General features: G+C 38.3%; 1 protein-coding gene across 4 annotated transcripts in view; it reads right to left on the reverse strand.

Moving 5' to 3' along the window:
- Positions 1-21,664, reverse strand: part of LOC128689103 (uncharacterized) — an 85,669-nt gene that overhangs the window by 16,841 nt on the left and 47,164 nt on the right. For 2 of the 4 annotated variants that reach the window (XM_053777218.2, XM_053777219.2), the window contains 3 exons: positions 14,784-14,821; positions 4,857-5,496; positions 4,159-4,238 (listed from right to left, as the gene is read on the reverse strand). In XM_053777218.2, the coding sequence (XP_053633193.1) occupies positions 4,159-4,238; positions 4,857-5,496; positions 14,784-14,821 (758 nt within the window). Of the gene's footprint in view, positions 1-4,158; positions 4,239-4,856; positions 5,497-10,044; positions 10,079-14,783; positions 14,822-19,467; positions 19,698-21,664 lie in introns of all 4 variants that reach the window. The other 2 variants (XM_053777220.2, XM_053777221.2) reach the window with 2 other exon arrangements.

Consider the following 21,664-nt stretch of genomic DNA (forward strand, 5'->3'; position numbering starts at 1 on the left):
GCAGATGTAATATATATAGACTTTGCAAAAGCCTTCGACAAGTGTGACCATGGCGTAATAGCGCACAAAATGCGTGCTAAAGGAATAACAGGAAAAGTCGGTCGATGGATCTATAATTTCCTCACTAACAGAACACAGAGAGTAGTAGTCAACAGAGTTAAGTCCAAGGCAGCTACGGTGAAAAGCTCTGTTCCACAAGGCACAGTACTCGCTCCCATCTTGTTCCTCATCCTCATATCTGACATAGACAAGGATGTCAGCCACAGCACTGTGTCTTCCTTTGCAGATGACACCCGAATCTGCATGACAGTGTCTTCCATTGCAGACACTGCAAGGCTCCAGGCGGACATCAACCAAATCTTTCATTGGGCTCCAGAAAACAATATGAAGTTCAACGATGAGAAATTTCAATTACTCAGATATGGTAAACACGAGGAAATTAAATCTTCATCAGAGTACAAAACAAATTCTGGCCACAAAATAGAGCGAAACACCAACGTCAAAGACCTGGGAGTGATCATGTCGGAGGATCTCACCTTCAAGGACCATAACATTGTATCAATCGCATCTGCTAGAAAAATGACAGGATGGATAATGAGAACCTTCAAAACTAGGGAGGCCAAGCCCATGATGACACTCTTCAGGTCACTTGTTCTATCTAGGCTGGAATATTGCTGCACACTAACAGCACCTTTCAAGGCAGGTGAAATTGCTGACCTAGAAAATGTACAGAGAACCTTCACGGTGCGCATAACGGAGGTAAAACACCTCAATTACTGGGAGCGCTTGAGGTTCCTAAACCTGTATTCCCTGGAACGCAGGCGGGAGAGATACATGATTATATACACCTGGAAAATCCTAGAGGGACTAGTACCGAACTTGCACACGAAAATCACTCACTACGAAAGCAAAAGACTTGGCAGACGATGCAACATCCCCCCAATGAAAAGCAGGAGTGTCACTAGCACGTTAAGAGACCATACAATAAGTGTCAGGGGCCCGAGACTGTTCAACTGCCTCCCAGCATACATAAGGGGGATTACCAACAGACCCCTGGCAGTCTTCAAGCTAGCATTGGACAAGCACCTAAAGTCGGTTCCTGACCAGCCGGGCTGTGGCTCGTACGTTGGTTTGCGTGCAGCCAGCAGTAACAGCCTGGTTGATCAGGCTCTGATCCACCAGGAGGCCTGGTCACAGACCGGGCCGCGGGGGCGTTGACCCCCGGAACTCTCTCCAGGTAAACTCCAGGTAGTTATATGTAAATAGATGGCCATACTGTATTTAATAAAAATTTTTATAAAAAATGGGAAACTGCACCTGTGCAGAGGAGACTCGCCATTGTTTTTTGAATTGAGTAACAAACGTTAGTGAATATTGGGAAGAATTTTCGTGCTCTACAGGTAAAATTGGGCTGACACCTCTCAAATAGGAGCCGAAATTGTTGGATGTGCATTCCTGCATAACTTGAGATATCAGGCGACTGGACAAGACAGCTCCAGGAACCTCAGATAAGTCTGTTAATGTTTAACTCTGGCCAGTGTTATTTTCATGCATAGACAGTGAGGTTTTCTGAGTATGATACACCTTAATCTCCAGTCAAATTGGTGAGTGATATTAAGATATATTCTCCTTCTGTTATGTAAATTGTATATATATATATATATATATATATAATCAATTATTAATTTTAATATACAGTCCACAAAGTTATATATTTACCAGAATTCCTGGTGATACATATTTCATTTGTAATTAATAGGTCTAGAGCAACTTGTGGATAAGACAGTTGTAGGTATCGAAGGGGGACATTTTTGCGACCTAGGTGTCCCAAATTCCTACTTGTCTATGTAACTGATAAATAATAATTATCTTTGTTATCATTTACTGTTATGTACATAATGAGTTACATTCAGATAAATGTAATTTTCCACACCTTCCTTAGCTCTGGATCTCCAAAATACATTCGATTTAACTCTATTTACTCTTTCCCATCAACATTCCTCCATCTCTTTTAGCAATAAATGTCAATGCAATACCTAATATACAGCATTACCTCTGCGGTGTTATACTACTGATGGTCCAGCAATTACCAGGGCGAAATAAAAAAAAAAACTAAAATATTGAGTATAGAATATGGAAAAAGGGGTTGAGAATTAAATTCCAACACGAACATACTTAACTTCCTGGAAAAAATATAGTATAGGGTTTTGCCGCTGCCATGACAAGCACTGCTAGAATTTTTAGCTAGGTTTAGATGTACCTCTAGCTATGTTTAGCTCTACCTCTAGCTATGTTTTGCTCTACCTCTAGCTATGTTTGGCTCTACCTGTAGCTAGTTTTACGTCTTCCTCTGCCAGGTTTTTGTCTCTCAAATCAAGTATTTGTCCCTTGATAGGAGGAAAGGTTTGGTCTCCCCTCTAGTCAGGTTCTGGTGGTCTAACTAGAATTAGCTCTACCTCTAGTCATTTGATCCTCTCTGTGGCAAGACTTGGTTCTCCCTCTAGCCAGGCTTGATCCTCACTCTGGCTGTACTTGGCCCTATCTTAAACCAGACGCTGGTTTCTTTCTAGGCAAATTTTGATTATCCTTTAGTCACGCTTGGTTGTTCTCAGGCACGGGACAACATAATGTACAGTAATGACGACGATTAATTTCAATGTCTCCGGTTAGGCTGGTATGGGAATCGAGTTGAGATGTTAGTTGAGGAGGGGAGTGGGGGAGCGGGGTCGTGAGGCTGATGAGGGCAGGCGGTCGTGAAGTTGAGGAGAGGAGTGGATCGTGAAGCTGACGAGGAGGGGGGCGTGAGATTGTGAAATTTACAAAGTTTTAAGATCAAAAGGTCATGTAGTGCTAGAGGCTCACAGATACAACACACTACATTCACAGAACTCAAAACACGAATATACTAACACTACGAGTCCTTAGGACAAGAAAGAAAATATGTTTAAAAATGCGCTAGCCACTAAAAAGCTTGATAAAATCAACCGTATGAAAAGATTATCCTTTTGAAATGTCAGTGGTCTCTAAGGACACCTCAGTGGTTCTGAAACCCAGACCTAAACTGGTAAGGGCAGAACCTATAAAATATTATTTACATATGTATCACTATCAGCTGCATACGTAGATAAATGGATCAGAGAACCGACAAGTTGATAAATTAGACACATGTGCAATACTTGGGTATCTTTACTGAGGAAACGTTTTGCAACACAGTGGCTTCATCAGTTCAATACAAAAAAGAATGGTGAAGGTCAGAAAGAGTTTGAGGTAATCGGTCCCTCAACCTGGAATCGGTGTAATCAGTACATCAATAAAAACTTACGCTGTTTTCTGTTTTTCACCCAAGATGCGGTGCTGAAAGTTTGAAAGCAATCAGAAGAAGCTCTCTCTAGATACAGCATGGAAATCCTACAGAAAGGAAAACGAAAAAAAAAATCGAGAACCACTATAGGTATCCCTCTCGGTGATACTCATAGTACTGGATGGATTATTATTATTATAATCAAAAAGAAGCGCTAAGCCACAAGGGCTATACAGCATTACTGGATGGAGCAACCTTTCCATCACTAATGAGCCAAAAATTTATCTAACATTTTTGTCAATACCACAAAAATGTAGCCAGCCAGCTACCGGACTGTTTAAAGAATCACCATCTGCCAGGGTCAGTCACAGTAAACTAGGTGACTAACCAATGTCAACTGCGGCTATTGCTACACTCCATGTTCATGCAGAGATCAAGGCAAGTCGCTTTTGCTGAAGAATGAGGAGAGGGATAAGGTTCCTCGCTAATTCTTGACAAAAAAAAAAATATATAGCTAAAGAAAAATGTGAAATTTCCTTCAGAATGTAGCCTAAAGGTTTTTCCAATCCATCACAAAATTCCAGCGCTTTCAACAATACAAACAACAGTACCACTAGGTGCATAACTACTTAAGTTATAACTTTTCCATCCACACTTCTGATATCGGAATGATCCGTTCTTCTTCATCTGAGGCGAGAATCAACCATAACACTGAAACTCATATGAACGTGGGGATCAAAACAATGATCCCATTCATATTCTTGGGAAATAGCTATTCTGGCTGAAATAGGATGCTAGGCTCAGAGGGACGTTGCTAATTTCTGGGGGACGTATCTAGGCTCAAGAGGACTACTTACCTGACGGAGGGGTGGATGGTTGGCGGGTCACTGGTGTCTTGCTGCTCCAGGTGAGGTGTTAGCTCTACCTCATCGTCCGCCTGATGATGGAGAACTCACAGATTATTATTAGATGTAATTTTCTTAAGAGAAAGCGGTGACAGTAAGTTAAAGTTACTGGTGAGGGTGAGTCTGTCCTGTAGCCGGAAATGTTAAATGTAACATAATGAGGCAGCTTTGCAAAGTCAACATATCGTGAGACACTGATCAATTTACAAGCTGATACATCCACATTTTTTATGCTCCGTGACATATTTAAAAATAATAAAGCTCCAATAAACAGTGGCATAACTTAATAGGGATAAAATCATTCAGTAATCATGATTAACTTAGTCTAAAAAGCTATCACTAGCGGATATGTAGAAATTAACTAATTTATCTAAAAATATATATTTACATAAATATAAATTCTGAAATGACCGACTAAGGAGAGGCTAAGAGTAAAATCTAACTTCAAAAATCGTAAAATATATTTTGAAACAATTCAGAATTTAGATTGAACATTCCAACTAGAGGACAGCGTGACCTGTGGTACTGCATGAAGTACAAGCAAACGTGTGAGAAATATGCATACTTGACTAATATGGAGAACATTACCTAAATCTTAGGCGATAGATACAGAAAGACCCAAGGCTGCCGTGCAAGCAGGGTGTGTATACCTGGGGTGTGAGGTTGTAGTACTGTGCTTGGCAGGGTGGCAGCCCTACCAGGAGGGGTGAGTGAGGCGGTGAAGCTGGCAAAGGAGTGTTAGGTGCTGAGTCTGCCGGTAGGGGCGTGCTAGATCGTGAACTTGTTTGGAGATTTGGACTAGGTGATGACCCTGTCAGCAGAGGCGGGCTAGGTGATGACCCTGTCAGCAGAGGAGGGCTAGGTGATGACCCTGTCAGCAGAGGCGGGCTAGGTGATGACCCTGTCAGCAGAGGCGGGCTAGGTGATGACCCTGTCAGCAGAGGTAGATTAGGCAGTAGCGCTGTTAACAGAGGCAGGCTAGATGATGACCCTGTTATCTGAGGTGGGATAGGTGGTGACCCTTTCAGCTGTGGGACAGGTAGTGACCCTGTCAGCTGAGGTGGGCTAGGTGATGGCTCTGCCAGTTGAGGTGGTGACCCTGCCAGCAGGGGTGGAGGATCACTGGGTGGGAAGAGAAGAGGGCTAAAGGTGTACCCTGATGACAGAGTCACCCCGGGCGGTGTGAGTGACAGCAGAGGCACGTCCTCCTCACACAGTTGCTGGTGCTGAACTCCTGCAGGATCACCACCAGGCAACAGATCCTCGCTCATGCACAGAGATTCATCAGAGCTGATCAAGCAAAATGATATTACTCATTGGAAAGCCCTGGTAAACATTCTAAACGGCAAGTTTGCCAGAAAATACACACCTAAGATTAGGATACTAGCAGGTCAGTGGAGTCTTTAATTTGTAATCTTAATAATCTGGTTAAAATTTTGGGTCATTAAAATTATATCAATTTAGGAAATAAAATCAGAATGGCCGAAAAACATTGTTTTTAATGGTTGTTGCCGGTATCGTTTGCGATATAATTCAGCATATATAAATTTTATGTATGTAGCAATTTTTAAAGCAAGTTTAAAATCATAAATTAGTGAATCGTTCTCATATTGCATGTTCAGCTGTTTGGGAAGCAATTATCCTTCCTTAGTTGAAAAAAGTCTACATTTTTCTAAGATGGGCTTCTCATTTGCTCAAATTCCAGATAATTTACATGTATCGTGCTGGTTAAGCTTGCGTGCATCATTCAACACACATGCAAGAACTACTGTAGGTAAATTTTTGAAATTAATTATGTAAATAGTGAAGTATCTAGACGTTGCTGCAAGAGAGAATAAGATAAACCATACCACGGCCGGGATTGAACCCGCGGTCAGTCTCAAAACTCCAGACCGTCGCGTTAGCCACTGGACCAGCTAGCCACAATAAGATTCGTCCAACTAGGTATATTTCTACACCATAGGAAGGTTAGCATAGGCACCACTGTGACCACAAATGCAAGTTTTTACAGACGAATCTCCAGCTAGCGTGTCCGTGACGAACTCTAGCTCAAGTCCCCTCAATGCCGTCAACATGACTCACTGACTCTCTGACCGCGGGTTCAATCCCGCCCGTGGTATGGTTTGTTTGCAATCGTGTCATTACGATTTCGTGAGTCAGAATAAGATAAACATTAACTGAATTTTTCTAATATCTATCTATACATATATATATGTATATGTATAGATAGATGGATAGATATATAATGCGGTATTTAATCCAAATTAATTTAATAATAAAAATAAAAGATGAAAGAGCCTAGCATGTCCATTTTTTGGGGTCAGTAAAAACACTAAGTTATGCATGGAAACAGCAATGTTTTCTGCTATATAAAGACGAAGTGTCTTCTTAGGTACTTATCTTTATATATAAAAGAAGACAATTCTTTAGATGTAAAGTAAAAGGACACAAGTGCAACTAATGTCACATTAGTTGCACTTGTGTCCTTTTACTTTACATATTGTCGGTAATTCTTCCAACATATATACCATTATTTAGATAGCAGAGCACGTTGATGCCCTTGATGGATAACACAAGTGATTTCAAGAAGTGCCTTTATAGCCACTCATCTTCATGCACTATCTAGGGAGGTTCCTTGACACTGGTGAAGAGTTCTTTATCCAAGGAATTAGAGCTGCCCTTCCCTTCCTTGGATCAAACTTGACTTCATCCTATTCCCCAGGGGCCGTGTAATCCCTACAGCCTCTGTGCTTCCTCGTATATCTAATAATAACATAGACAATAACAGACAAACTTAACTTTGGCTCATGCACAAGAGTAATGAAGCGAACATCAAGAATATATACACTGTGAAGTAAGTATCTTAGTGTATACACAACGAGAGGTGTGTGTGTTTCTCGCAGTGTACATATATCGTGATATGTATCTGAGGGTATATAAAACGAGTTTACTTGATCTTTATATTAGGTCATAAAGTATTCCTGAATGGAAGTGTACATGTGAAATTCACCCTCATGTAGTCGATAGGTTTCAAACCTAATGAAGCAGATAACCAAGTGAATATCTAAATTTAAAACAAAATTGTAGAAAGAAAATTTAATATTATTTACTGAGTAAACTAAATCAGTGTATTTATATTTATTTTGAAAATTTTAATGTATACTGAATACACACATGTAAAACTTTGAGAATAAAGATGTAAATGTACGTGAATCTGAAATAGCCATAATGAATACTTGTATCTTTTTCGAGACGTGTAGAAGGCTCGAACTCTGTAAATATAATCGCAAGCCAGACAGGCAGCCTATCACTACATGATCATCTAATAATGAGTCTTGTAACATAAGCACAATCTGCGACTCATTGCAAGTTTTTGCATAAATCACTTCCCCTCCTCCCCCCCCTCTCTCAAACACGCACACACACACACACACACACACACACACACACACACACACACACACACACACCGTGAGAAAAGCTAGCGAAGTAGGCAGGAATAATAGAGAAGGCACTACAATGGATCGAGGAATACCTAACCAGAAGGAAACACCGAGTGACCGAGCTGTCGGAGTGGGTACTAGGAACGGTGCTATTTTTTTTTTTGTATACGTGAGCTACATTATGGAAGGGATACAGTCAGAAGTATTTCTGTTCTCAAATGAAGTAAAACTAATGAGTATAATACAGACAGGTGAAGACCAGGAAAGACTACAAATGGACCTGGACAGGCTGCAGGTCTGGTCTGACAAGTTTCTACTGGAATTTAAGTGTAAAGTTATGAAGTTTGGGGGAGGAAAAAGACTGCAGACGGAGCAAAGGCTGTAAACCTCCCTGATGGAGAAGGACCACAGGGTAAGTACTGTTACGAGCATATCGCTTTAAACAAACATCAACCGAACAGCTGCTGCGACAAATGCGCGTCTAACAATCGAAGACGAGATTTCAGAAATCTAAGCAAGGAGTCATTCACGACTCTGTATACGGTGTACGTTTGACTCATACTGGAGTACGCAGCACCAGTATGGAACCCACGCCTTGTCAAGCACGTCAAAAACTGGAGAAAATGCAGAGGTTTGCAAGGAGACTAGTCCAGGAGCCAAGTGGTATGTCCTGTGAAGGAAGATTAAGGGAACTAAGTCGATGACATTAGAGGAAAGAAATACTACAGGTGATATGATAATAACATACGCATTACTGACAGAAAGTGAGAAGGTGGACAGGGGTAGATTGTTCGAGAGACGGGAAACAAGAATACAAGGACACAGCTGGAAGTTGAGAACACAGATGAGTTGCAGGTATGTTAGGAAGTATTTCTTCAGCATTAGAGAAGTCAGGAAGTGGAACGACATGGAGAGCGGGGTGGTTGAGGCCGGATGTATGCATAGCTTTGAGAAGAGGTACGATAAGACACTAGAAGCCAGGAGAGCAAACCCAGTAGCAACCAACGAAGAGACGGGGTCAGATGAGATTCGGCCCCAGCAACCACATATAGATGAGTACATACACACATACAAACACACACACTCTGGAAAGTGATGTAGTGGAGGCAGGATCCATACATAGCTTCAAGAAGAAGTATGATAAAGCTCATGGAGCAGAGTGAGTGGACCTAGTAGCGACCCGTGAAGAGGCGGGACCAGGAGCTATGACTCGACCCCTGCAACCACAATTAGGTGAGTACACACACAATACGGATTCCATGCTGAGATAAGTGTCTAGCAAGAGAACGAACGTATTGCATGTTGAAGAAATTGAGTCACATAAAGAGGAGACGAGCGATTAGAGACTACGAAAATAACCTCCTCAGATTGGTAGCTGAGGCAGTTACTGCCTGGAGTTTCATGCTGGTAGCTGAGGCAAGCTACTGCCTGGAGCTTCATGCTGTTAGCTGAGACAAGTTACTGCCTGGAGCTTCATGCTGCTATCCTTTAGCTTCATGATGGTAGGTGAGACAAGCTACTGCCAGGAGCTTCATGCTGCTAGCTCAGGCAAGTTACTGCCCAGAGCTTCATGCTGGTAGCTGAGACAAGCTACTGCCTGGAGCTTCATGCTGGTAGCTGAGGCAAGCTACTGCTTGGGGCTTCATGCTGGTAGCTGTGTCAAGTTACTGCCTGGAGCTTCATGCTGGTAGCTGAGGTAAGCTATTGCATGGAGCTTCATGCTAGTAGCTGTGTCAAGTTACTGCCTGGAGCTTCATGCTGGTAGCTGTGCTAAGTTACTGTCTGGAGCTTCATGCTGGAAGCTATGTTAGGTTACTACCTGGAGCTTCATGCTGGTAGCTGAGGCAAGCTACTGCTTGGGGCTTCATGCTGGTAGCTGTGGCAAGCTACTACCTGGAGCTTCATGCTGGTAGCTGTGGCAAGCTACTGCCTGGAGCTTCATGCTGGTAACTGTGGCAAGCTACTGCCTGGAGCTTCATGCTGGTAGCTGTGGCAAGCTACTGCATGGAGCTTTATGCTGGTAGCTGAGGCAAGCTACTACCTAGAGCTTCATGCTCTTGGTAGTGAAGGCAGCCTGGTCCCCAAGATGAAGACATTTGTGGCGTTATTTTTTCATTATTATTATTATTATTATTATTATTATTATTATTATTATTATTATTATTATTGGGATACTTGACACAACTAGGTGCGCCAGTTTTTGTTTGAAAATGACTTTCTGTAGAGCATTTTTAAAAAGCTTCTTCCAGTTGGCTAAGTGGAGCCAATGGGTGGGTGAGTGGAAGTGACAGGCAGGTGGTGGGTCGGCTGAGAGGATGGGAAAGTGTGCAGGGGGAGGAGGAGGATGAGGAGAAAGAAGAGGCTGGGAGAGAGTAGGAGGTTGTGGAAGTATTACCTTTGGTCGGAGGCGAGCTAGAAGAGCGACGAATCTGCAGGTCCGTTGTGGCAGCAGCAGTGAGAAGGGTGGTGGGGAGTTAAGGTTAGTGTACAGGGCGTACTCACTGGCTAGCTGAGGTTAGTAGGGCAATGATCTAGTCCTAATTTGAGGGATGGCGTAAAGGCACTTTTTTTTAATTAGTCTTGGTTAGTGAGGTAGTGTACAATAACTCACTTTTTAATATTTGGTGGTTAGGATGCAATGTACAAAATGTTTACTAAGATCACTTAATTTAGGAAATGGGAATGTACAAGTTAGATTAACTGAGCCTAGTAACTACTTGGGGATGTAATGTACACAAGTAGTAGCAGGGAGCAAAGCGCTCATCACCCTGTACCCAAGCAAGTGTTCCGAAACCACGTACAGGAAGCTGCTCTAAGACACTATTGGGTCTTGTATCCGTTTTTTTTTTTTTTTTTTTAGAATAAGAAAGCAGGGACAGAATTTTGAAGTACTCTGGTCACAGACAGCTAAGTGTTACACTCCGGACTTGAGCTTCATCATACATCACCCACCACACACTGCTCAATTGGTATTAGATTTAAAAACCACCTGAGGCGGCAGACGGAGGGAGCTGACGATGATTACCACTCGGGTAATAGAGAGTTTACCTGGAGGAGCTCTTTATTCAGGGAACTAGGCTTGTCCTCCCTCTGCCTTGGACTGAACCTGAATGCCTCCCATTCCCCTGGCGCTGTGTGATCTCTACAGGTTAATGAAGCGCTTCCCCTTAAAGAAAATATAATGAAGGTGATGATTGCAGGACGGACTTTCGGAAGTTGATTACATGGTATAAACAAAACTAAAACACTCACACAGTTAATTAAACTAGAAACAGGAGACGAAGAAATATTAACTATACAGGAAGTATAAAAATTAGGTGAGGGAACATTAAATATACAGGAAGCTGAGTAGAGAAGAGAGGTGAGGGAACATAAATTAACTATATAGGAAGTGGAGAAAACAGCTGAAGGAATACTAATTATGCAGAAAGGTGAATAGGTAAGGTGAGAACATGAAAATAAATAGCTCTCTTCAGGTAAACACTCAATGGAAACGAGATATATATAGCCAGAAGTAAAATATAACATGAAATGCACTGGCAACGTCAATAATAAATAGTCTATGGAAAACATTTATAGAAAACGGCAGTGAGTGAGAGTGAAGGTGAGGAAGGTGGGGGAAGGATATTGTATACGTCTCGTCCCAGAATATAACAGCAGAGAATGACTCGTGGCCATACTGAGAGACGAAAATAAAGTTAAGCGTCTAAGAAACGACATGGGGCCGTATGTGGGGTCCTCTGACAGGATATTGGAGGAAGGCGAGGGGAAAACACGAAAGAGGGGAGGTTGCGAATAGGGAAACACCAACTTTAGAATAACATGGTCTTCTAGACCATGAAAGGCGGGTCTTATTTGCACCCATCCATGTTCACTAATATCTGCCTAACCTAGTGTTGTTTGGGTCCCCTGGCCACAGGCGACAGCTTGCTACGTATGTTGTGACAAACTTTGGCAACTGTCCATGGATGCGGCTTCAGATTGACTCCTGAATGGGGGGTGGCTGGGTCTTCGTAAACACTACTCCGGCTCAGATGGTCGTGGTTCATGGTACCTATGGCTCTCTTCTAGAAATTACATATATGTATTTAAATGTACTAGAAATTATCATGATGTATACAATGCAGACAAAGTTCCCAACCACCAGGAGAAAGAGAATAGAGAATAGAAAGGAACAGAAACAGTCTTTGTAGTCAGCTGTTTATAAATTGCAGTTTATTATTATTATTATTATTATTAGTAGTAGTAGTAGTAGTAGTAGTGGTAGTGGTGGTGGTGGTAGTAGTAATAGTAATAGAAGTAGTGGTATTTTCAAGGGGAAGCTGTAAACTAGCGCCTGGTGACTGGGAGATAATCAGGCTTGGCCTGAGAAAATGCGAGTAGCTCCAGTTCAATGGATCAAGAGCCGTTCACCAGCTTCAAGGCAAACCCCGGTACAGATAACAAAGGGCACAAGTACGTAGTGAAATTCATCGAGTGACAGTGAATCAGCGTTCATTTAGTCTTGAAGTCTTGTAGAAGTGTGTTATAAAACTTAAGTTATTCTTGATTCCTGCTGAGTGATATTCGTTAATAAGCTCCGAGCTTTATCGCGTTTGTTTTAATAAGTAATCAAACCCCTCATCTATAACGCTTTTTTGGGTATATAATAATAATCCTCACGTTACGCTATTTTCAAACTTTTCAGCAAATCTATTTTAATGACGTTATAAAACACTGTTATAAAATGTTATTGATGATACTTGGCATTTTTTCCTCATTCATTTACAACTCTAATGCTAAAATAATGCCTTAGCAATAGAGTTGAAAAATTTAAATTTAAACAATCTGAATTCATTGTTACTACTTACATTTTGTTATATTTTTAACTCCTTATGTCCTCCATATCTCTACATTTAAGGCATCTCTACACTTAAATCATGCCATATGTTATTCCGTTGTTTCAAGAGACTTAAACACTGTTACTTGTGGTCGAGATTACCACTCAGTTTTTTTTTTTTTTTTTATCAGAACGTATGTGTGGCCATTCTATGACATAGAGACCAGAAGGAGTGTAATAATCTAGATATGGTCTTTCTATTGCATGTCTTGATATAATGCCAAGCAATCAAGTAACTGGTGTTCTTCCTGGTAAATAAGCTGATCTACCAGCGAGTGTCGACCAACAAAGGTAAGATGTTGCTGGAGGCTCGGCGTCTCTTGCTCTTATATTTTGGGGAAGTAAGGCAAAAATCTCCCACTTTAATACCTTGTCTTCTTTATCAGGCTGATAGCTTGTTGATGGCTTTAGTTTCCTCTAGAGTGTTTGCGTTTCTTTTACAGTGACTGTAGGACATTTACTATAGACAGCCAACCTTTTCATTGTAGAGTTATATGTACTTCTCGCTGTTGTTAAAAGCTTCTTAACCATGTTATCGTTCCTTGTCGTTTCAGACTCTCTAAGTGCGTTATATGCGAAGCTGAACTTTGGCTTCCCTCACTCAGATAAGCTAGTGATGCTACAGAGTCATTTTACAGAATAAGGCTAATGAATAAGTGGAATTATCTAGGGATGATGAGGTAAAAGGTAAACTCCATGTATAGATTTTAAGGAAAATATTGTAAGAACGGTAGAAAATGGGAAGCAAATGCGCCAGCAGACTGAAGATGAAGAGAACTGACCTGTAATTTGATCACTTATCCCTGTGAGAGCACCTCTCCAAGGAAGGTTGTCTGTAATACCTCTACCGACAATGGAGGGACACGGTAAAAAGAGGAGATATGATCACGATTTGTAAAATACTTTGGGTTATCAACAGGGTGTACAAGAACATCTTTAGCATTAGAGGACTCAGAGACATTAGAAAGCAATTTCTCGACATAACGGTTGTCAAGGTCGTAGAACTAGCGAAGAAGCGATAAAGAAAAGGCTGATTCTAAGCACAAGGATATAAAACTTGAAATGGCAGATATAAACATCGTCAGCGGATCGGAAGTTAAGAAGCAGTACCAGAAACCAGAGCTCGACTAGTGAAAACTCTACTAGCTAATTATCCATCATACTACAGGAGCCAAGATGACTCACATCTGACAATATTTATGCTGAAAAAACAGTCATTATCTGTACACACACAGACATATACATGACCCACGTATCTTCAAGCCTGTCAGTCCCTCCAGTGAGGCTCCTTCATGATGGTGAGTATCAAGTGGTCCAAAGAATTGGTTTTATTCTCCCTATCCTTTCGATCGGACATGGTTGTGCCCTATTGGCAACTACTGAAGGTGCCAAAGTATTTATTAGAATTATAAATATCATGTTTGTTAAGACTCAGGTTAGTGCACTGAATTCAAAATCTTTTGACAGAAGTGGAAAATGTTCAGGTGTACTTTCAATAGTTTTTTATATCCGGAATCTAAACCTAGAGCGCCATAGATGGTAACACTGCAGGGAGGGTCTATGTGCGTGTTGGCTTCACTGTGTCACACTGCAGGGAGGGTGTATGTGTGTGTCGGTTTCACTGTCACACTACAGGGAGGGTCTATGTGCGTGTCGGCTTCACTGTGTCACACTGCAGGGAGGGTCTACGTGCGTGTCGGCTTCACTGTGTCACACTGCAGGGAGGGTCTATGTGCGTGTCGGCTTCACTGTGTCACACTGCAGGGAGGGTCTATGTGTGTGTCGGCTTCACTGTGTCACACTGCAGGGAGGGTCTATGTGTGTGTCGGCTTCACTGTGTCACACTGCAGGGAGGGTCTATGTGCGTGTCGGCTTCACTGTGTCACACTGCAGGGAGGGTCTATGTGTGTCGGCTTCACTGTGTCACACTGCATGGAGGGTCTATGTGTGTGTCGGCTTCACTGTGTCACACTGCACTGCAGTAATATCAAAGTATTAAAAGCTGTGTGTACTTCGAGTGAGCAAATAATAACAGTATATTTTAACTCCTGGCTGTCTCTAGCCTCGCCAGAGATTGTGTTTTTTATAGTTAGTTTACATCAGCTAAATGTTTTAGTATTATATCCTGAGGAGAGTGTGTTGGAAGAAAGGAGTGTGTTTGAGGAAGGAGTGTGAGAAGAAGGGAGTGTGTGGAAAGAGGGAAGAATGTGGGAGGATGGGAGCCTTTGTGGCAGGAAAAGAGTGAATAGACTTACCTTGCAGAGAGGCTGAGGGGTGAGCGTCGTGGCTGCGTCTGTAGGAGACACAAAGGAGTTTGCATATTAGTTGTATGACAAGGAGATGAGAGAGGCTATGTATGCATATATATATATATATATATATATATATATATATATATATATATATATATATATATATATATATATATATATATATATATATATATATATATATATGTCGTGCCGAATAGGCAGAACTTGCGATCTTGGCTTAAATAGCAACGCTCATCTTGCCATATAGGACAAGTGAAAATTTGTGTATGCAATAATTTCGCCGAAATCATTCTGAAGCTAACGAAAAAAATATATTTCACCGTGTTTGTTTGGTATTAAATTACTGTAAACAAATTTAAAATATATTTAGTTGGGTTAGACTAAAATAAATTGCTCTTGTTATAATAAGGTTAGGTAAGTTTTCTAAGTTCCTTTTGGTGCAAAATTATAAATTTTTACATCAACATTAATGAAAAAAATATTTTTTTAAACGTATAAGAGAAAATTTTAGAAAGGACTTAATTTTAAATGAGTTCTTGCTAATTGACCAGTTTTACATATTCGGCACGACATATATACACACACACACACACACACACACACACACACATATATATATATATATATATATATATATATATATATATATATATATATATATATATATATATATATATATATATGCAATAAGATCACAGTAAACAGGTGATTTTGAAATATGCAAAACAACCACTGTGAAATAATAGTGAAATTAAAAGCACTTTCGTGACTACTCACATTGTTAAGGAACTATGATAGTTCCTTGACAATGTGAGTAGTCACGAAAGCGCTTTTAATTTCACTATTCTTTCACAGTGGTTGTTTTGCATATATATATATATATATATATATATATATATATATATATATATATATATGCAATAAGATTATATATATATATATATATATATATATATATATATATATATATATATATATATATATATATATATATATATATGCAATAAGATTATATATATATATATATATATATATATATATATATATATATATATATATATATATATATATATATATATATATATATATATATATATATATATGCAATAAGATCACATAAACAGGTGATATCAGAATATGCAAAACAATCACTATGAAAGAATAGTGAAATTCCAAGCGCTTTCGTGACTTCTCACATTATCAAGGAACTATAAGAGCATTACATCAAAGGAAGGCATATAAAGCATATTTTAACCATCCAATTAATTTTCAAAAAGTTGAGAAAGTTGTATCAAGCAAGTCCATGGTCGACAGGAATATAATTGAATCATGTTTCATAAAAGCAGCTTTGAAGATAATATGAATATTTCCTTTGGTTTATATAAATTAGATTCATTTATAATTAATAAAATTTGGGAAGAATTTAATAATATATTGGACAAATAATAAATCTCGATTCTCGGGTAGAGTATTAGGGTTGGGTAAATATTTTGTTAGTGAGATGTCGTGAAGGACCTGCCTAGTTGGGTCAACACGCCTGTCGGGTGTCGTCGCACATCAGGTGTTGCTTTGTTGTGGGATGTGATGATGAGGTGTAGTCTCAACCCTTTATAAGTTTTCTTTGATGTTATGCTTTTATCGTTTCTTTGATAATGTGAGAAGTCACGAAAGCGCTTGGACTTTCACTATTCTTTCACAGTGGTTGCTTTGCACACACACACACACACACACACACACACACATATATATATATATATATATATATATATATATATATATATATATATATATATATATATATATATATATATATATATATAATATTGAAGGGAATAAAAATGAAATATGAAATATCGAAGCCGTTCACAAGATTTAAACTGAAATTTATTTAGCGTGATTTAACGGGAATAAAAATTTCAAACTATTTTACACATTAAAATGTCAAATCTGTTGCTCCTACACTGCTGAATTTCACTGTCCGTCGTCGTCACATTTTTTTGTCGCATCTTTTGAACGTTTGAAGCTCCGCCACTGAGGAAGTTATCCCAGCCAACCCGAAATCCATTGCATAATTAGTGTTTTTTTTTGTGCCTGCTATTTTACTCATGCACCTGCCCATGTATCCACATTATTTGTAAGACTCAGAGAAATGACACATTATCATTATAATTCCAAGATGTTGGGAAAAGGTACAACGACTTTAGTCATAGGGCACCGGAACATGCCGATTGTTCCAAGAATTTGGTCCTAATTACCGTACACAGGTGTCGAAAATTTGAAGCAAATTGGATGAGTCGTTCTCGAGCTATAAGCGAAATCAAATAAAAAAAGTTAGAGAAAAAATAAAAATACAATAACTAGGCAACCATTTAAAGTATCCCTTCAGGGATACCTGCTTCGTGATGAATGTTTTTCATCCCGCGTTTTTGGGTCACCCTGCGTAGGTGGGAAGCTGCTGATGTGCTAAATAACTTTCCTCCACAGGACATGTATCTGTTGAGAGCGGTAGCGTGTACCAGAATGGCAGGGGAGGGGAGCTGAGGAAGGATTATTATGCATTTATTTCTGAGCAACGGCTTTAGCCGAGGCAAAAAAGAGCTTTATTAATGAAAAGAAAAAGAAAAAGGCGAAGTAATTACAGGTCGCCTTCACCCCGTCATCTCTCCCTCTGAACACTGATATTATCAGTCTAATCAAAGCAACCTTGAAACCATTAATTTTAAATACGTCATAAATTTGTATACGTATGTTTTTTGAAGACGTTGTGACTGACTTTTATATATATATATATATATATATATATATATATATATATATATATATATATATATAATGTCGTGCCGAATATGTAAAACTGACAAATTAGCAAGAACTCATTTAAAATTAAGCCCTTTCTAAAATTTTCTCTTATATGTTTAAAGATATATATTTTTCATTAATGTTAATGTAAAAATTTATAATTTTGCACCAAAAGGAACTTAGAAAACTTACCTAACCTTATTATAACAAGAACAATTTATTTTAGCCTAACTCAACTAAATATATTTTAGATTTGTTTACAATAATTTAATACTAAACAAACACAGTTAAATATATTTTTTTCGTTAGGTTCAGAATGATTTTGGCGAAATTATTGCATACACAAATTTTCACTTGTCCTATATGGCAAGATGAGCGTTGCTGTTTAAGCCAAGATCGCAAGTTCTGCCCATTCGGCACGACATATATATATATATTATATATATATATATATATATATATATATATATATATATATATATATATATATATATATATATATTATTGTACCCACCTAACAAGTGGTATTGATCAATAACAAGACTGCAAAAACTCATGAGTTTTCGCCCACCATGAGGCAGGCCAAAGCAGCATGGGTTTGACTCCTTGACTAGTCACAGTGATGTTATATATATATATATATATATATATATATATATATATATATATATATATATATATATATATATATATATATATATATATATATATATATATATATATATGTCGTGCCGAATAGGCAGAACTTGCGATCTTGGCTTAAATAGCAATGCTCATCTTGCCATATAGGACAAGTGAAAATTTGTGTACGCAATAATTTCGCCAAAATCATTCTGAACCTAACGAAAAAAATATATTTCACTCTGTTTGTTTAGTATTAAATTATTGTAAACAAATCTAAAATATATTTAGTTGGGTTAGGCTAAAATAAACTGTTCTTGTTATAATAAGGTTAGGTAAGTTTTCTAAGATTCTTTTGGTGCAAAATTATAAATTTTTACATCAACATTAATGAAAAAAGTATATCTTTAAATGTATAAGAGAAAATTTCAGAAAGGACTTAATTTTAAATGAGTTCTTGCTAATTGACCAGTTTTACATATTCGGCACGACATATATATATATATATATATATATATATATATATATATATATATATATATATATATATATATATATATATATATATATATATATATATATATATATATATATATTAAATAGGGTTATGTCTTCGTGACTGAAAAAATATATTTTTCTATTAAACCATTCATAGTTTATGTAACTATGATTCTAATGTGTGGAAAAGTGTGCAGCGCCTCTCATGGTTCCCCGGTCGATGATTTCACCCCAAAATAGATTTAGCTACCCTCGCAAACATCCACACAAACAACCGTGATCTTTCTCGTTAATAAGCCACAGTCCCAGAGAATTTCACGCATATTTTTGCGTATCCTTTGAAGTTGAAATTGGAGTGCGTGCGTAGAACGTGACAGAAAAGGAAAACGACAGTCACAAATAGCATCATAATCAATATTGCTGAAAAAGGCGAAAATGTAGAAATGAGGAAAGACAAACTGACTTCAAACGAAGATAATGATCACAAATATATATTATGAGAGTATTATGTTTATATTAGGATATTATTAGCATTATATTGGAATGCATGACAAATATTACACGACCATAGAATGTAAGATTAAACATTATTAATGCAGTTGAAGAAATCCTTAACGAGTGTCCGAGTGAAAGTCTCCTCCTTCAGGCTGTCGGCTGGATGAGGCTACAAACACGCACTGGAAAATGGAGACAGGGAGACAAAGGCTATATGCCTAAGGCAAGGAAAGCGATCTAGAGATAAGCATACCATTAAGCATATCATCAGAGGCGACCATGAGTCGACCATCCACGGCAAACTTGAGACTGGCATTCAGGTACTTCAGAAAATATCTTTCAGGACCTTGACTATGAAGTTTGTATGACCTGCCATAGAGGACATAGCACCAGAATGGAGCCTCGCTTGACACAACATGATCCGCATCAAGAGAATATACAGTGATTCGGTATAAGTCTTGTTGAGAAGCTGAGAAGAATGACCTAGAGAAAAAGAGCAAAAAAATAAACATAACTACACTAGATGTGAATAAAATAATGGGGAATATGGTCACGAAGTATAGGATGCATGGGAAACTCGTTAAGGCAGAGACAGTCTTGAGAGGAAGGGACCGAGAACTATAAGACATTTATGGAAGCTTAGGTCGCAAGTGAGTCACAAAGTCGACTTCAACAAACAGAACCTCAGTATGAAGGTGATTAGGAAGAGGAACAAATGTGGATGAGTAACTGGCGGAACCAGATTTCATATAGTTTTGAAGAGCATGTTTGATATAGCCATTTAGGACAAAATTTTGTTGTAGCTCTTCGTGAGTAATTGGGGAAAGGGACCAAGAGTCAAGACTCGGGTACGTACATCTAGACGAATATACATAAGATATCATGAGAAAAAGTCGTGAAATCTCAATTTTGGAAAATATACATCGACAACTACGAAATATAAACTCCAAAAATGCAAATAATGTAACAATTTTAACAAAAATCCAAGACCACATTGAAAATCTTAAATTTGTTAATGTTTTACAATCTGTCAGTAAATTACACATAGGATCGAGCAGAGTTGGTTAATTATATAGAAGACCTATTTAATATATTAAAAGAAATATTACTGATAGTCAACTACTACTAAACAGAACTCACCGGGATGGATGACAAATGGCCACCCATTTTTTTTTTCAGACGTGATAAGCGAGCAACACCAATTGTGAACTTAATGTTTAACAGAATATAAGATTCATCAGTATAATTAACTACAAATTCTCGTATTAAAAGTGTTCATATTAAATTAGAGATAATGTATCTAGGAAAGTATGACGTAATTGAGGCTAAAATAAACACACGAATATAAACTAAATTAAAACAAAATTAAGGTATCTAAAATAGTATCTCAGAGAAATTCTATGGAATAAGAAATTGCGAACGAGTGACTGAAAAAAACGTAACAAGAAATGAAAGACTTAACAAGAGCTGATGCAAGTCATGACATTATTATTAACCAATTATTAACCAATACATGCAGATGCAAGCCCTAAAATTACAATAGAGAGAAAGACTCGCTATATCATAAGTTACAATTTTAAATAACTATCTGAAGGTAGGGTTCGAACCGATGGCAAGCCAGTCCTAAAACCAGCAGAACGGTGTGTTATCCACTGTACCATGCCGGCCTAATAAGACTCCTCTGACAAGGTATATCTTTATACACACTAGGAAGGTTAACACGAGCCCCACTCTGACCACAAGAGCAGGGTTTTATAGATGAATCTCGCACTAGCATGGCTGGGACAAGCTCCAGCTCAAGTCACATAAAAGCTGTTTTGAATGATACACGAAATCGTAATGGCTCGATTGTAAACATTGGACAACACACTGGCCCTCTATTTTACATAATGTTTTTAATTATTTTTTTTTTAATAAAAATTTTATGTCCAGTTTTTGTTCTGCATTTGTAGTAAGTAATTGATCCAGAAAATAACTCTAACATGTCCAGTGCCAGTTTTAAGAGAAATATTTTAAGATAAATATTTTTTGACCAATTTCTCATATTCTCAATATTAAAGTCACACCAGTTTCATGTGTTGTTTACAAATGTCATTCATATTTCGCAAGACTTAATTTCTGGAAGAAAAGAAAAGTATTGCTGAGAATGCACTCGCTGTCCTCGTGAAAAAAAAAAGTCATACAAACGTAAGTTTTCGATTTTTTTTTGAGTTTCGTTTCTCAGTTATTCTCTGTCTACAATCATATAAGAAAAAATACTTAACTGTTTACCTTTAAGAAACTCTAGTCTGAAACCGTTCGGGAAAACCGTCTTCAGAAATAAATATACCGTACTCCTTCCAAGAGAAAATTGTCGCCACAGAGTGTATCGTGGTTCTGCCCTTAGTAAAAAAAATCTTAATGTAGAAGTATGTTCATTAAGATTTTTTTTTCTATTAAGAAGTTTCTTA

This window comes from Cherax quadricarinatus, chromosome 21 (assembly GCF_038502225.1).
Source record: "Cherax quadricarinatus isolate ZL_2023a chromosome 21, ASM3850222v1, whole genome shotgun sequence".
NCBI classification, from domain to species: Eukaryota; Metazoa; Arthropoda; class Malacostraca; order Decapoda; family Parastacidae; genus Cherax; species Cherax quadricarinatus.